The sequence below is a fragment of the Tiliqua scincoides genome, chromosome 3, assembly GCF_035046505.1.
Source record: "Tiliqua scincoides isolate rTilSci1 chromosome 3, rTilSci1.hap2, whole genome shotgun sequence".
Taxonomy (NCBI): Eukaryota; Metazoa; Chordata; class Lepidosauria; order Squamata; family Scincidae; genus Tiliqua; species Tiliqua scincoides.
The window spans coordinates 11,729,700-11,747,811 of record NC_089823.1 but is presented as its reverse complement, the minus strand read 5'-3'; the positions used below and the strand labels follow the sequence as shown (position 1 = coordinate 11,747,811).

Sequence of the window (18,112 nt, the reverse complement as noted above, 5' to 3'; positions counted from 1 at the left end):
CACATCCTTTCCATCTCATTCTCGTGAGCCTGGCGCTGTCAATTCATGAAACGTGGCCAGCCGAGAAGAAAATAAGGGGAAAAGAAGAAGGAAACCTTATCGTCAGAGTGCTTGGCTTATGGGGATTTTCAGACAAGGCAGCTGGAGGGCCATGCAGGGGTTTATGGTTTTACCAGTGGTGTAGCTACAGGGGGGGTGGCGCAGTAAGTATTGCAAGCGCTGCAGCGTACTGTGTAACCAGCCCCTCCCACTCACGGTCAGAGCCATTTGGGGCAGTTTCCCAGTTCCACCAGCAAGTGGGAGGGGCTGGTTACATGTCACATTATGGTGTCTGTATGGTGTCACATTATTGTGCCACTCCCCAGCTATGCTACTGGACATTGTGCAAGATGTAGTGAAAGAGGATAGAGAGGAGTTTTTCTCTTTATTCCATAATGCTAATTCCTCCTTGCCAGCCCAGAGCCAGACAGAAGAAGAGGGATAATTTGTTACTATAGATAGTAGCCCTAGAAACGCAGCTGCAGTTTTCCTGTGATTTTTCAAGTCCAAACCCCCATGGCGCATCTGGGAACCTTTCGCAACACACCAATGTTGCATATCACTGATCTAGCCTCTGGGTTTGGAGAGAGCAGGCTTCTTTTTATGGCAAGGTTCCTATGCCTTCAGAGGCTTCACAGGAGGCAGAAATCCATCAGGTACAGCTATTTCCAGCATAGAGATTGCAATACAAAGGACATTTTTGTCAGGAGTCTCCTAAAGGCACAGAAATTGTGCGATAAATGAAATGGCAACCATGGTCTCTATAGTGGAAGTTTTTACGATGACTGATCATGCCCTTCTAGACTTGACATAGACAGGGACTTTATAGACCCTGGCGGCTGCTTTTTGAGATTAAAAAAAAAAAATCAGGGTTCATGGAACACTCATTTTTTTTTTTTTAATACATTTTTATCCTGCCTTTCCTCCATTTATGTGGGTGCCCATGTTGGTTAGCAATAAGACATCCTAAACACTCCATTAAAACAATTTAAAAAAAACAAAAAAGAAAACAGTATATAAAAAAAGCCATCAGTGCACATAAAACCATAATGTGAGAGCAATAAAAAGCAGTAAATTAAAAACAGTAATAAAAACCATCCTCGGTACAAAACAGGACACATAAAAGCAGAGTTCACAATAAAACCAAAACAATCAGTCAGTGGTACTAAAATGAAGGTGAGGGTAAGAACAACAGGCAGTAAAATATCAAAATATTCAGAGAATAGGCAGCAGCAAGGCCAGAATCTCAGACCCTTGTGAAGTCATAAGGCAAATGTGAACGGGAACAAAGAAAAGTTTTTAACCCCTACAAGAATACTTCAAGGGAGGGAGCCATTCTTAGATCACACAGGAGGGAGTTTCATTCCATATACAGGTGCAGCCTATTTATCCACGGATTTTTTTTATCTGTGAATTTGTCTCAATGCGAATGGGGTGGGGGTACTGAAAACCACACACACCTTTGCCTCCTTTGCCCTGCATTGCCCTTTCGCTCCATTTCCAGGCAGCCCAAAACACTGCAAAAAGGCTCTGCCTCACCCAGGCAGGGAATAGCCCTGGAGCCCTGGAAGAGGTTCCCCTTTTGAAGGAACAGTAACGTTCCTGGAGCCCCTGAGCCAGCAAAGAGGCTGAAGATGGGGGTGGTGGTGGTGGTGGTGGTGGTGGTGGTGGAAAACCCTGTGTAACCAGAACATGTGCAGCAAGGTGGAACGCATGAGATATAGCTTGCGATCCTCTCCACACTTTCTTGGGAGTAAGCCCCATTGACTACAATGGGGCTTACTTCTGAATAGAAACGCATAGGGCTGGACTCTGAAAAGCTCAGCATCCCACCTGTGAAAGAAGCGGAACAGCTGGCAACGGGGAGGGCTCAGGAGGGGGAAGAGAGGGGATTGCTTTAAAAAACCCAGGGAGTGTTTGCCGAATCCCCCCCCCAGATGATGCAGGCTCTCCTGCTCCAGCAAGCCTTTCCAAGCAAGCTCACCATTCCAACTGTGAAAGAAGCAGGACAGCTGGCAACAGGAGGGCTGAGGATGGAGGGGATTGGGAACAGCTGCCTTAGTTTCCTTCCATCCGGCTACAGCCTCTTTGCATAACTCTGTGGCATTTAGCACAACACGTTTTTTGTTAATCTTGCTGAGTCACGGAACGGAACTAACGCAGATAAATAGGCTTCACCTGTATATTTATATAAAATCGGTGTATACCAAATCCACCGATATAAAATAGTATAACACTGATATAAAATCCGTGGATACTAAATCAGTGAAAAAATAGCTTTAAAGACCACTTCCAGGTTTCTTGCTCCTCCATTGTCTCCAAATAATGCATTGGTATAGGTGCTATACCACATTCAACCACTAATTGTATTGGCAACCTTCAGTCTCGAAAGACTATGGTATCGCGCTCTGAAAGGTGGTTCTGGTGGATAATGAAATTTGAATGAAATTATTTAACAGCACAAAGGTAGGAAATTGGATTTTGGTACTTTTCCTTGTTACAAGGCATTTAAAGGTGGACTTCGGTATCGGTGGTGAGTCAAATTAGTGGGTGCCAAATCAGCAGATACTGAGGTCCCACCTGTATGTATTTATGTCATGTAACATCTAGTTTTGTCTTGAGATTTTCTGTGCTGGATTGATCAGTGCACAAAGGAGACATGGAGAAAGATATTGAACTGCTGAAACATCATCTCAAATTCAATTTGAAGTTGACCACAGTTGGAGATGCTCTTTCTACCTTCATGGTCCAAACAGGGGGAAAAAACAAAACTGCATCCCTCTGGGAATTTTTGGGTAGTGATGAAATCCCTACACATGCACTGGGGAGTGAAAATCCTGCTTTTCTTCAAGAGCTGTCTTGTCATCCTTCAAACTGACGGATGCTTCCTGATGGCGTGATAATGATGTCCTCTTTATTCTTTGCTTTGAATGTGTTCCAGATGTTCCCTGGGTTTGCTGCCCTCTGATAAGAGAGCATAAGAGGCCTCTGTAATTCTTCTTTCCAATATTAACACAAGCCTCTTCTCCGCCTCCACATCATGGTCAGAGGAAACAGAGAAGCTTTGAGACTTATGTTCACGTATTACAGGACAGCTGTTGAAACCGCAGGGTTGAAGGGGCAAAAGCTCACAGCCTGCTGCGCGGATCTTGGAGGGTGGATCTCACAGGGACAAAATTAGATCGTGGGAAAATGAGAGTTGCCCAAAGATCCCCAGCATTGGCAAGCTACATAACTAGCTTGCCTGTGTGGCAAAGTGGTTTGCATGACAGATAGGACATCAGGAAGAAATTCTTGATGGTAAGGGTGGTTCGGCAGTGGAACAGATTGTCAAGGGATGTGGTGGATTCTTCCTCACTGGAGATCTTCAAGCAACGGCTCAAGAGGTACTAGCTAGAGAGATTCAAGGAGAATTTGCTACTACTGGCAGGGGATTAAACTAGATGACCTTGTGGGTACCTCCCAATTCTATGGTTCTATGATTGTAGCCAACAACCCTGAATTCAAATCTCTGATCGATCATGAAGCTCATCTGGTGACTTTGGGCAGTCATTCTCTCAGATAAAATGTCCCTCTTGCCCCAAGGGTCCCCTGTGAGGAGTGTACTTAAAACCCTTTGTGGCTATTTCCAGCATGCTGGGTATATAAATTGTCCATAGGCTCTAACGTTGCTGAGTCAGTACATGGAGTACCTGAGTGATTCCCCTTATCCTAGCAACTTACAGAGATACAGGAAATAGTGGTGAGTTGATTTTAATGAATGAATAAGCTCTTAAACAACAAAAACAAATAGAGTGACAAAACAACATTTTTTCTTCTTCTACACTTTAGCACTGAGTTCAGCATTCTGTAAACCTAGGGTGCGTGTGTCTGATTTTAAAGCTAATTTCTTTGGGTCGTGAAGGTAGATTTGAGAGAAGGATGGCAATATGCAGACGATGCCATTCTAATGGCAGAAAGCGAGGAGGGACTGAGGGTAAAAAAGAAAAGTGCAAAATGTGACTTGAAACGTAACATTAAAAAAACTAAGATCATGGCATCTGGTTCCATCACCTCATGGCAAATAGAAGGTGAAGAAATGGAAGCCGTGACAGAGTTTATCTTCTTGGGCTCCAAGATCATTGCAGACAGCGTTTGTAGCCATGAAATTAAAAGACGCCTACTTCTTGGGAAGAAAGCTATGGTAAGCCTAGACAACTTAATGAAAAGCCAAGACATCACCTTGTCAACAAAAGTCCATATAGTCAAAGCTATGGTTTTCCCAGTAGTAATGTATGGCTGTGAGAGTTGGACCATAAGGAGGGCTAAGTGCTGAAGAATAGATGCTTTTGAAATATCAGAGCACTCAAGCATTCACAAACCAGCATGTCCCCAACAGTATAGTCTGGCAAGGGGCCTACTAATGGTGTGCATCTGCTCAGAGCTTTGTAAAGGGTTGCTAGATATCTCCTTCTGATGTGACACTCAGAGCTCCTGCAAAGTCTTCTGAAACCAGATTTGCAGGATTGCTGGATAGTTGGTGGGTGGTGGAAAACGCAGGGCCTCTGGGAAGAATTTTACTAGGTTTCTTTTGGGCCCCTTCCCAAAGCAGGAGGTGAGGTGAGAAACAGAGTGGGGAAAGGGTGGTGATAGGATGGGCGGCAAGATGGCAGATGCGTTTCAATGTCAGTAAGTGTAAAGTCATGCACATTGGGGCAAAAAATCAAAACTTCACATATAGGCTAATGGGTTCTGAGCTGTCTGACAGATCAGGAGAGAGATCTTGGGGTGGTGGTGGACAGGTCGATGAAAGTGTCGACCCAATGTGCGGCGGCAGTGAAGAAGGCCAATTCTATGCTTGGGATCATTAGAAAAGGTATTGAGAACAAAACGGCTAATATTATAATGCCGTTGTATAAATCTATGGTAAGGCCGCACCTGGAGTATTGTGTCCAGTTCTGGTCGCTGCATCTCAAAAAGGACATAGTGGAAATGGAAAAGGTGCAAAAGAGAGCGACTAAGATGATTACAGGGCTGGGGCACCTTCCTTATGAGGAAAGTCTATGGCGTTTGGGCCTCTTTAGCCTAGAAAAGAGGCGCCTGAGGGGGGACATGATTGAGACATACAAAATTATGCATAGGAAGGATAAAGTGGATAGAGAGATGCTCTTTACACTCTCACATAACACCAGAACCAGGGGACTTCCACTAAAATTGAGTGTTGGGCGGGTTAGGACAGACAAAAGAAAATATTTCTTTACTCAGCATGTGGTTGGTCTGTGGAACTCCTTGCCACAGGATGTGGTGATGGCATCTGGCCTGGACGCCTTAAAAGGGGATCGGACAAGTTTCTGGAGGAAAAATCCATTAACTGTTTTTGGTTTTTGTTTTAATGTTATCTATTTGAAATTCAGTAATAATAATAATAATAAAACTTTATTTTTATCCCGCCCTTCTCCCTAATGGGACCCAGGGCAGCTAACAACATTAAAAAACAGATTTTAAAAAACATTAATACATAGCAGATAAAAACATTTAAAAACACATTACAGAGGCCATAAGAACAGTAGTCAGATTAAAAGACAAAATAAAAGAGCAAGTCACCAAGGAATCAAGCCTGTAAAAAACTAAAAGATGTATAAAAATGTTAAGAAGGCCAGAAATCAGAAGGCTTGTTTAAACAACTGTTTTCAGGCCTCCCTTGAGAGGGAGCCATTCTCAAGTCAAGGGGAAGGGAGTTCCATAATGTTGGTGCCACTACCGAGAAGGCCCTATTTCTTGCAGCCGCCCCCCGGACCTCCTTGGGTGGCGGCACTTGCAAAAAGGCCTTCTCTGATGACCTGAGAGGGCGAGCAGGATTGTACGGGAGTAGGCAGTCTCTAAGATATCCTGGCCCAGAGCAGTATAGGGCTTTAAAGGTCAAAACCAGCACCTTGAATTGGGCCCGGAAACGAACAGGCAGCCAATGTAGCCCCCGGAGAAGCAGACTGACAGAGTCAAACCGCCTGGCTCTGGTGACCATACGGGCCGCCGCATTCTGTACTAATTGTAGTTTCCGAACCGTCTTCAGGGGCAGCCCCACATAGAGCGAGTTACAGTAATCTAACCTTGATGTCACCGTGGCATGGATCACCGTGGCCAGGTCTGCACGATCCAAGTATGGTCGCAGCTGGCGCACCAGCCGAAGCTGAGCAAAGGCCCCCCTAGCCACAGCCGCCACCTGGGAAAATACCTCTGAAATCCCATAGCTGCCTCACCCTGGTTCAGACCCTTGGTTCATCTGATTCAGGATTGTCTATGGCTATGCTAACTGATTGTCTCTCTCCAGGTTTCGGAGAGAGGCCTTGGAGATGTTGTCAGGGATTGAACCTGGGACCCTCTGTCTGCAAAGCAGGTGCTCTGTCTCAGAGCTACAGTACTTGCTCTCATCTAGTAAGCAATATGGGACATTATAGATTTCCAGGTGTGCACTGCTGAGTCCCATGCTGTCCTCAGAAGGCATCCCATTTTGGCTTCTGACCTCAGCCAAGTAGAGGTTTGATTTGTTGCTAAGCAACTTTTCTTCCCCAGGCTCTTGGGCTGTTGTCGCAATAAATAGTTGAGCTCCTGAGAAGTCCTCTGCAGCCCATGCCTGCTTTCAGATACCTACCAGCAGGTCCCACAGCTCTCCTGCATCTGAAACACCTGAGCCTTGTCTAGATAAGAGGGGTCTCTGTGTCACCTGAGCAGTCCTCTGTGCCGCTTGTCTTTTCTGGGGTGGCAGAGAATGTCTGAGCGAACACCTCCATTTGCTCCCCTGGCTCCGAAGGGGGGGAGAGGCCACTTACATGCCGTGGTGAGGGTCCCTGCAAAACTTAGTGCTTTGCACCCCCTCTAGCTATGCTACTGCCAGAACCCTTGTCTGTTCCAAGGCTTCTGGGGCATGTGTCAGTGGATGTGTTCCATTCACACTTGGCACTGTCCAGCCTGATAAGCTCACCATCTGCTTGCATCAAACTAGCATCCCCTGGAAGACATCCCACGCTTTCCCTTACAGCTATACAATCCTGGGGATGTCTTGCAAGGAATGTTTCACCAAGGTTTGCTCACCATTACTGATCTTTTCATGATCTTCTCATGAAGCACCTTTTATGTTTCCAAGGAATCCCGTGATTCCCTGGAACACCATACTGTGAAAACTACTATCTTTACCAGGGTTGGTCTTAGGAGCAGTGGGGCCCAATTCTGCAGGGTCCCCCCTACTGGCCAGGATGAGCTGCAGCAGTGATGCACCAACTGCTTCCAGGAGGGCCAATTTCAAGCCGATTGGATCCAGGGGTGACTGAGGGAAAGGGCTGCCCAGCGCAAGGATTCACCCACTGCAACTCTCATCGCAACTCCTCGGCATAAAAGATTCCATGCCGGAGTGTCAGCTAAAGAGCAAGGTGCTGGCTGCAGCTGACGGCACTCCACTTACTGCCCCAAATTGGGAGAGTTAGAATAGACAAAAGAAAATATTTATTTACTCAGCATGTGGTTGGTCTTTGGAACTCCTTGCCACAGGATGTGGTGACGGCGTCTGGCCTGGACGCCTTTAAAAGGGGATTGGACAAGTTTCTGGAGGAAAAATCTATTACGGGTTACAAGCCATGATGTGTATGCGCAACCTCCTGATTTTAGAAATGGGCTATGTCAGAATGCCAATGCAAGGGAGGGCACCAGGACGCAGGTCTCTTGTTATGTAGTGTGCTCCCTGGGGCATTTGGTGGGCCGCTGTGAGATACAGGAAGCTGGACTAGATGGGCCTATGGCCTGATCCAGTGCGGCTGTTCTTATGTTCTTATGGGTGAGCAGAATGGGGACAGGATGAAACAGGGTGAGGGGAGGGTGGTAACAGCCAGAAAAGTCTTTGGTTAGCTGGTCTGACCCATGTAAGGCAGTGTCATGTGTTTCGTGATAGGTTGGGACAAAACCTGGGCTTTGTCCAGCATTGGCCAGTCAAAATACATGGGTGGTGGTCAACATACATACAACATACATTAGACTTGGTGACTCAGAAGCTTGTGCAGGCCCAGTTCTAACACTTGCAGTTTTTGTTCAGCTAGGATTGTGCCTCAGCAGAGCTTCGGCATCCGTGCTCAACCTCAACTGCAGCCTGGTCCTTTTGCCCATGTGTCGGAGTCTTCTGGCCTTCCTCCGAGGATCTCAGAAGGTGAGAGAAAACAATGTAACTGGCTAACCCAGAGCAAGTGGTCGGCTCCCAGTGACAAATCAACATGTGGCTTTAGCTTGCAGCGCATTGTGTAGTGCACACAACTGTGCAGGAACTTTTATAAAGTTCCCCAGATTTCAATTAACTTGTTCCTTGTAGTCTTATCCCTACCCTTCCCGAGGACCAACTGGTGAGGCAGGAGACATGAACAGGAAGTGTCAACTGTTGAACTATACTTTAGTCCTCGTATGCGGCCTAAATGTAGTCCAGTAACTTTTTTTTTTTGGTCAGAGCATTTGCTAATGTTTGACATTTTTACTCATTATATAGGATTTCTCAATTTAAGCATGACGATATTTCTTTGTAATTGTCACATTTCTCTTTTGTTCTGAATCATATTATGCTGATTACAAAAGGGATCCAAGTAAAACTTATTCATTCATTTAAATTTCATTCATTCATTTAAAAAACTGATTTTTTCGACCTGCAAAAATGTTTAAAATATATAGTGTGGCCCTCATACTGAAAAGCTTGGAGACTCCTAATGCCTCACAAAACACTTCATCTACCTTCCTTCTCTCTAAAGATCTAATGTTGATGCGTTTTTTAATCCTTATGCCAATTCTTGGGAAGAGGTTAGGCTGAAAGCATCTGCTTTAATGTCATTGAATGGCTCATCAGGATTTGATCCCAGGTCTTCAATCTCAACTTTTTATCTACTATTCAATGTGTACTCTAATTCCTAATCAGTTGTGTCGAGAGCCGCTGTGGTGTAGGAGTTTGACCTAGGTTCAAGTTCCTGTCCAATCATGAATATCACTGGGTGCCCTCCGCCTAACCTACTTCACACAGTTGCTGAGGGTGAGGAGGTAAGAGGGCATGGATGCTGTCCTATACCACCTGACAATGAATGCCTGTCAACAATCACTTTGTCATACTGATGGTTGCTGCAAGCATCCAGTTTCTGGTGCACCCAAGCACTGGGTTACGTTATCAGCCACAACTACATGTTTAAACCTGCCTTATCCATTTCTCCTAGCACGATCTATCATGAGTGTCATCTGCCTTGTCAGGTCTCAGGAAGGGGTCTTTCCTAATCTGGGTTCTGGAATCCTTTTAACTGGGGCCTCCTGCATGCAAACCATACAAGACACTACCACTCTGCTATGCTTCCTCTCCTGGTCAGTGGTAATCTGTTGCCTCCTAATGTATTGGAGAGAAAATGCTGAAAGTTAGTAACAGGTTATGTCACACAAGTGACATAATCATTTGCTCCTTTGGTCACTGCCTTCTACTCATTCACCGTCTCCTGCATGTACCACTGCTGGCTTTCCAAAACTCTCTTATGTTCCAAGATTTCTGCCCCCCACCTTATCTTGCCAACCTAAAAATTCCAGGTCTGAGCAAAGGCCCCCCTTCTTTCTCATTGAACACAAATGTTGGGCAAATTGCACATCCCACACCTTTGACCAACTGGACAGCTATTTTTAATATCTAGGAAGAGAGGTTGATGGGCGGGGGGTTGTTCCACCTCCACTGCTGCTTCTGCTCTCCTCCCTTTCCTGCAATTGGGAAAGGAGAAATGGGGAAGAGGAAAGTGGCAGGCTGGAATGTCTTCAGGAAGAACAGACTGGCACATTGAACATAAGCATTAAACATTAAGGTGGGCCAGCACTTGGCGCACTGTCTCTGGGAGTTCTTAGACTGTTCCTCATTGCTTCCTCATACTGAATATGGTTCAGATCTTTCTGTAGGGTTTGAAGGCGGGCTATGGGGCCACAATGGGAACCTTGGATAGGCGTGAGATGCCTCCTTGCAACATTGCATGTGGGGGTTGGGAAGAGATGGCACTTCACAGATGGCTGCATGTGGTCCAGAGCATGGAAACTGCAGAACTGGGATCTACAGTGAGACGTTGGAGGAGGCATGATAGTGTACCAGTCTGTACCGACAGATAAGGCACATGATACAAAATGCCTGGAACTGTATCATTTAGACTATAGGTAAAGTTTTGCATATTTGTATACTTTCCCTTGCCAACTCCGCACATATAGCAATAGAACATGCCAGGGTGGAAGGGTCAATTTGAATCTTTTTCCCTGACAATGCTGGCTTTCTGTAGGTGGGTAATTTCTGATGTTGATGAAGCATTTTGACATGCAGTTTTACATCCATAAAACGGAACTGGTACAATCCTGGCAACTCTTGCACTCAGCCTGATCTTTTGTTGAGCCGCCTTTTAGATTAAACCTTCAGACAAACCTTTGCCTTACTTTTAGGGGAGAAATGGCTTCCTGTTTTTCTTTCCTCAGGTGGCCAGCCGAAAAACAAGAAGGTTGCTGGATAAAAGCAGGACTTTCCACGTAACGTGCGGTTTTACGATATGCATCTTTTCAGGTTCGTTGCTCTAGGGCAGCCATTTTCAACCGCGGTGCCATCGGATACTAGTGTACTGTGAATGGTCTTCAGAAGTGCCACAGGAGTTTGGGGGAGGACCATTTATTAGTAATAATAATAATAATAATAATACAGGTATTTATATACCACCTTTCTAGGTCCTCAGATTTCTCCTCAGACTTTATTCAAGGCGGTTTACATAGGCAGGCTAATTTAAATCCCCGTAGGGATTTTTACAATTGAAAGAAGGCTCTATCTTTCAAGAGCTACAACAATTCAGATGTTTCGTTCTGATCTGGCCTCCATCGTCCCACGCTCAGAGCAGATAGAATAACTCGGCTCAGCTTGTTGGCTGCTTCAGAGCCGCACGGTGCCGGTGGCCTCGAACTGGCGACCTTCGGATGTTATCTTCAGGCAAACGGAGGCTCAACCCTCTAGACCAGACCTCCTGCCCCATAGTAGGGCCATTGGGGGATGTGAGCCCCCCACCAACAGCATGGCGTGCCTTGTCAGTTGTCAAAAAACCGATGTTGTGCCTTGACAACTTTAGTACCTTGTCAGTGTGCTGTGAGACAAAAAAAGGTTGAAAATCACTGCTCTAGGGTCAGAAACCCCGGGTCACACTGTGAAGCTCATTCAACATTATGCGTAATTTATGGCTTTATCTCTGTGGGGCTGTCTTGTTCTCTATATCCTCTTACACCCTTGTGAGTGTTTTGCAAGGCATTTGTAGAGTCTGGGAGGAGGGGTCTGCATCTGGGTGCAGGATAGTATAGTCCAGCAGCTGAAATCCCCCTATAGGATGCAACAGATGCTGCAGTTAGGATTGAGCTAGTTAGAATTACTGATAGTTAAGATTGTGAATTAGGATTGGGCTGCTAGAGTGGCAGCGACATCAAGGAATGACTTTTTTCTATACTGTACCTGGAGGGAATACTTGACTTGCCGTGGGCAGCCAACCCAGGCCATGGACTCCTTTTGCAAGTCTGTACAATACTATGCTGATTAGTGTCCTGAATGTTATGGCAAAAGGGTTTGCAATTGAAAAAGGTAATTCATTGCTTGAATAGTCACTTTAAAGGCATTGTGAAAATCTGTTCCATCAGCAATTAAAAGGCTTCCTGAAGAAGCATTTGACAATGGGCATTCAGAGGCAAGTTTAGAATGGACCAGAGCACATGAGGAGAATAAAGTGGAGCAGTGGCGTAGCTGGAGGGGGGCAGAACACTCAGCCTGGCAGGGAGCAGGGTGGGCAAGCGGCCCCTCCCTTTGGAGCCATTCCAGCGGGGGGAGCAAAACAGAGCCTGGATATGCCAGGCTGAGTACTCCGCCCCCCTCCAGCTACGCCGCCGGAGTGGGCTTGCTAACTAAAATCCTTGCAGAAACACACCGCTGTGCCTTGTCTTTATGCTGCCTTCCTGTGCAAAACGTCGGTTCCAAGTCAACAGATTTGATTGAATTTAATCTGCCGACATGGGGGAAAAGGAACTATGTAGCTCGTGCAGGTCTGAGTTGCCCCATTGTATCCCCTTACCCCTTATAAGAACATAAGAACAGCCCCACTGGATCAGGCCATAGGCCCATCTAGTCCAGCTTCCTGTATCTCACAGCGGTCCACCAAATGCCCCAGGGAGCACACCAGATAACAAGAGACCTGCATCCTGGTGCCCTCCCTTGCATCTGGCCTTCTGACATAGCCCATTTCTAAAATCAGGAGGTTGCACATAAACATCATGGCTTGTAACCCATAATGGATTTTTCCTCCAGAAACTTGTCCAATCCCCTTTTAAAGGCATCCAGGCCAGATGCCGTCACCACATCCTGCGGCAAGGAGTTCCGCAGACTGACCACACGCTGAGTAAAGAAATATTTTCTTTTGTCTGTCCTAACCCGCCCAACACTCAATTTTAGTGGATGTCCCCTGGTTCTGGTGTTATGTGAGAGTGTAAAGAGCATCTCTCTATCCACTTTATCCTTCCCATGCATAATTTTGTATGTCTCAATCATGTCCTCCCTCAGGCGCCTCTTTTCTAGGCTGAAGAGGCCCAAGCACCGTAGCCTTTCTTCATAAGGAAGGTGCCCCAGCCCAGTCGCTCTCTTTTGCACCTTTTCCATTTCCATTATGTCCATTATGTCCTTCCATTTATGTCCATTATGGATCCCTTCTCCAGGGGATGGGCCCGTATCCGAGCGCACTCGGGATACTCCTCGGCGGGAGGGGGGTCGGGGGCTTCTTGTAGTGGGGGATTCGATTATTAGAAACATAGAGAGGGGGGTTTGCGACGGATGTGAGGACCGCATGGTGACTTGCCTGCCTGGTGCGAAGGTTGCGGACATCACTTCTCGTCTAGACAGGCTAGTAGACAGTGCTGGGGGAGAGGTAGCGGCTGTGGTGCATGTCGGCACCAACGATGTGGGCAAGTGTAGCTGGGAGGTCCTGGAGGCCAAATTTAGGCTTTTAGGCAGGAAGCTGAAAGCCAGGACCTCAAAGGTAGCGTTCTCTGAAGTGCTACCTGTTCCACGCGCAGGGCCAGCTAGGCAGGCGGAGATCAGGGGTCTCAATGCGTGGATGAGACGGTGGTGTAGGGAGGAGGGGTTTAGATTCGTTAGGCACTGGGGAACGTTTTGGGACAAGCGGGGCCTGTACAAGAGGGACGGGCTCCATTTGAACCAGAATGGAACCAGACTGCTGGCGCATAACATTAAAAAGGTGGCAGAGCAGCTTTTAAACTGATCCCTGGGGGAAGGCCGACAGGAGCCGAGGGGCATCCGGTTCGGGACTCCTCATCCCTATGGGATGAGGATGGGGAGGTTAGAGAACAACAAGACAAAGGCAGGGTAGGAGAAGAAATTGGGAAAGGTAGGGAGATGGGATGTGATAGACGGTTTGGCACAATGAGAGGATGCGGGGACAAAGGAGCGAATAAGCAGCCCATCCTGGGGCATTCCGTGTATAAATGCTTTTATGCGAATGCCCGAAGTCTACGAGCAAAGGTGGGAGAACTGGAATGTCTGGTGACAAGGGAAAATATTGACATAGTGGGCATAACGGAAACCTGGTGGAATGCGGAGAATCAGTGGGATACCGCAATCCCGGGCTATAAACTCTACAGGAGGGACAGGCAGGGGCGTGTTGGAGGTGGGGTGGCCCTTTATGTTAAGGAAGGGATAGAATCCAGCAAAGTAGAGATTGAAGGTGGGTCCGACTCCACCGTAGAATCTCTGTGGGTTAAATTACCAGGCTTGTGCAGCGATGTAATACTGGGGGTGTGCTATCGTCCTCCAGACCAGAAATCTGATGGGGACCTTGAAATGAGGAAACAGATCAGGGAGGTGACAAGGAAGGACAGGGTTGTAATCATGGGGGACTTCAATTATCCTCATATTGACTGGGTCAATTTGTGTTCTGGTCACGATAAGGAAACCGGATTTCTTGACGTGCTAAATGACTGTGGCTTAGATCAGCTAGTCACGGAGCCCACTAGAGGACAGGTGACTCTGGATTTAATTTTGTGCGGTACGCAGGACCTGGTTAGAGATGTAAATGTTACTGAGCCATTGGGGAACAGTGATCATGCTGCGATCCGTTTTGATGTGCACGTTGGGGGAAGAATACCAGGCAAATCTCTAACAAAAACCCTTGACTTCCGACGGGCGGACTTCCCTCAAATGAGGAGGCTGGTTAGAAGGAGGTTGAAAGAGAGGGTAAAAAGAGTCCAGTCTCTCCAGAGTGCATGGAGGCTGCTTAAAACAACAGTAATAGAGGCCCAGCAGAGGTGTATACCGCAAAGAAAGAAGGGTTCCACTAAATCCAGGAGGGTGCCCGCATGGCTAACCAGCCAAGTTAGAGAGGCTGTGAAGGGCAAGGAAGCTTCCTTCCGTAAATGGAAGTCTTGCCCTAATGAAGAGAATAAAAAGGAACATAAACTGTGGCGAAAGAAATGTAAGAAGGTGATAGGGGAGGCCAAGCGAGACTATGAGGAACGCATGGCCAGCAACATTAAGGGGAATAATAAAAGCTTCTTCAAATATGTTAGAAGCAGGAAACCCGCCAGAGAAGCGGTTGGCCCTCTGGATGGTGAGGGAGGGAAAGGGGAGATAAAAGGAGACTTAGAGATGGCAGAGAAATTAAATGAGTTCTTTGCATCTGTCTTCACGGCAGAAGACCTCGGGCAGATACCGCTGCCCGAACGGCCCCTCCTGACCGAGGAGTTAAGTCAGATAGAGGTTAAAAGAGAAGATGTTTCAGACCTCATTGATAAATTAAAGATCAATAAGTCACCGGGCCCTGATGGCATACACCCAAGGGTTATTAAGGAATTGAAGAATGAAGTTGCAGATCTCTTGACTAAGGTATGCAACTTGTCCCTCAAAACGGCCACGGTGCCAGAAGATTGGAGGATAGCAAATGTCACGCCTATTTTTAAAAAGGGAAAGAGGGGGGACCCGGGAAACTATAGGCCGGTCAGCCTAACATCTATACCGGGTAAGATGGTGGAATGCCTCATCAAAGATAGGATCTCAAAACACATAGATGAACAGGCCTTGCTGAGGGAGAGTCAGCATGGCTTCTGTAAGGGTAAGTCTTGCCTCACCAACCTTATAGAATTCTTTGAAAAGGTCAACAGGCATGTGGATGCGGGAGAACCCGTGGACATTATATATCTGGACTTTCAGAAGGCGTTTGACACGGTCCCTCACCAAAGGCTACTGAAAAAACTCCACAGTCAGGGAATTAGAGGACAGGTCCTCTCGTGGATTGAGAACTGGTTGGAGGCCAGGAAGCAGAGAGTGGGTGTCAATGGGCAATTTTCACAATGGAGAGAGGTGAAAAGCGGTGTGCCCCAAGGATCTGTCCTGGGACCGGTGCTTTTCAACCTCTTCATAAATGACCTGGAGACAGGGTTGAGCAGTGAAGTGGCTAAGTTTGCAGACGACACCAAACTTTTCCGAGTGGTAAAGACCAGAAGTGATTGTGAGGAGCTCCAGAAGGATCTCTCCAGACTGGCAGAATGGGCAGCAAAATGGCAGATGCGCTTCAATGTCAGTAAGTGTAAAGTCATGCACATTGGGGCAAAAAATCAAAACTTTAGATATAGGCTGATGGGTTCTGAGCTGTCTGTGACAGATCAGGAGAGAGATCTTGGGGTGGTGGTGGACAGGTCGATGAAAGTGTCGACCCAATGTGCGGCGGCAGTGAAGAAGGCCAATTCTATGCTTGGGATCATTAGGAAGGGTATTGAGAACAAAACGGTTAGTATTATAATGCCGTTGTACAAATCGATGGTAAGGCCACACCTGGAGTATTGTGTCCAGTTCTGGTCGCCGCATCTCAAAAAAGACATAGTGGAAATGGAAAAGGTGCAAAAGAGAGCGACTAAGATGATTACGGGGCTGGGGCACCTTCCTTATGAGGAAAGGCTACGGCGTTTGGGCCTCTTCAGCCTAGAAAAGAGACGCTTGAGGGGGGACATGATTGAGACATACAAAATTATGCAGGGGATGGACAGAGTGGATAGGGAGATGCTCTTTACACTCTCACATAATACCAGAACCAGGGGACATCCACTAAAATTGAGTGTTGGGCGGGTTAGGACAGACAAAAGAAAATATTTCTTTACTCAGCGCGTGGTCGGTCTGTGGAATTCCTTGCCACAGGATGTGGTGCTGGCGTCTAGCCTAGACGCCTTTAAAAGGGGATTGGATGAGTTTCTGGAGGAAAAATCCATTATGGGGTACAAGCCATGATGTGTATGCGCAACCTCCTGATTTTAGGAATGGGTTAAGTCAGAATGCCAGATGTAGGGGAGAGCACCAGGATGAGGTCTCTTGTTATCTGGTGTGCTCCCTGGGGCATTTGGTGGGCCGCTGTGAGATACGGGAAGCTGGACTAGATGGGCCTATGGCCTGATCCAGTGGGGCTGTTCTTATGTTCTTATGTTCTTATGTTCTTTTTGAGATCCGGCGACCAGAACTGGACACAATACTCCAGATGTGGCCTTACCATTGATTTGTACAACGGCATTATAATATTAGCTGTTTTGTTCTCAATACCCTTCCTAATGATCCCAAGCATAGAATTGGCCTTCTTTACTGCCGCCGCACATTGGGTTGACACTTTCATCAACCTTTCCACCACCACCCCAAGATCTCTCTCCTGATCTGTCTCAGACAGCTCGGAACCCATCAGCCCATATGTGAAGTTTTGATTTTTTGCCCCAATGTGCATGACTTTACACTTACTGACATTGAAACGCATCTGCCATTTTGCTGCCCATTCTGCCAGTCTGGAGAGATCCTTCTGGAGCTCCTCACAATCACTTCTGGTCTTCACCACTCGGAAAAGTTTGGTGTCGTCTGCAGACTTTGCCACCTCACTGCTCGCCCCTGTCTCCAGGTCATTTATGAAGAGGTTGAAAAGCACCGGTCCCAGGACAGATCCTTGGGGCACACTGCTTTTCACCTCTCTCCATTGTGAAAATTGCCCATTGACACCCACTCTCTGTTTCCTGGTCTTCAACCAGGTCTCAATCCATGAGAGGACCTGTCCTCTAATTCCCTGACGGTGGAGTTTTTTCAGTAGCCTTTGGTGAGGGACTGTGTCGAACGCCTTCTGAAAGTCCAGGTATATAATGTCCATGGGTTCTACAGCATCCACATGCCTGTTGACCTTTTCAAAGAATTCTAAAAGGTTTATGAGGCAAGACTTACCCTTACAGAAGCCATGCTGATTCTCCCTCAGCAAGGCTTGTTCGTCTATGTGTTTTGAGATTCTATCTTTGATGAGGCATTCCACCATCTTACCCGGTATAGATGTTAGGCTGACCGGCCTATAGTTTCCTGAGTCCCCCCTCTTTTTCTTTTTAAAGATTGGTATGACATTTGGTATCCTCCAATCCTCCGGCACCGTGGCCGTTTTGAGGGACAAGTTGCATATTTTAGTCAAGAGATCAGCAACTTCATTCTTTAATTCCTTAATAACTCTTGGGTGCATGCCATCAGGGCCCGGTGACTTATTGATCTTAATTTATCAATGAGGTCTGAAATATTTTCTCTTTCAACCTGTATCTGACTTAATTCCTTGGTCAGGAGGGGCCATTCGGGCAGCGGTATTTGCCTGCGATCTTATGTCGTGAAGACAGATGCAAAGAACTCATTTAATTTCTCTGCCATCTCTAAGTCTCCTTTTATCTCCCCTTTCCCTCCCTCACCATCCAGAGGGCCAACCGCTTCTCTGGCGGGTTTCCTGCTTCTAACATATTTGAAGAAGCTTTTATTATTTCCCTTAATGTTGCCGGCCATGCGTTCCTCATAGTCTCTCTTGGCCTCCCGTATCACCTTCTTACATTTATTTTGCCACAGTATATGTTCCTTTTTATTCTCTTCATTAGGGCAAGACCTCCATTTACGGAAGGAAGCTTCCTTGCCCTTTACGGCCTCTCTAACTTGGCTTGTTAGCCATGCAGGCACCCTCCTGGACTTAGTCGAGCCTTTCTTCCTTTGTGG

General features: G+C 46.8%; 1 protein-coding gene across 1 annotated transcript in view; it reads left to right on the top strand.

Annotated features, from left to right (window-relative positions):
• Positions 1-8,114: 8,114 nt before the first annotated feature.
• The window catches only part of NOX4 (NADPH oxidase 4), a 93,683-nt gene continuing 83,685 nt past the window's right edge, over positions 8,115-18,112 (top strand). The window contains exons 1-2 of the mRNA XM_066619907.1: positions 8,115-8,209; positions 10,522-10,606. Coding sequence (XP_066476004.1) covers positions 8,168-8,209; positions 10,522-10,606 — 127 coding nt within the window. The 5' untranslated portion in view covers positions 8,115-8,167. The remainder of the gene's footprint in view (positions 8,210-10,521; positions 10,607-18,112) is intronic.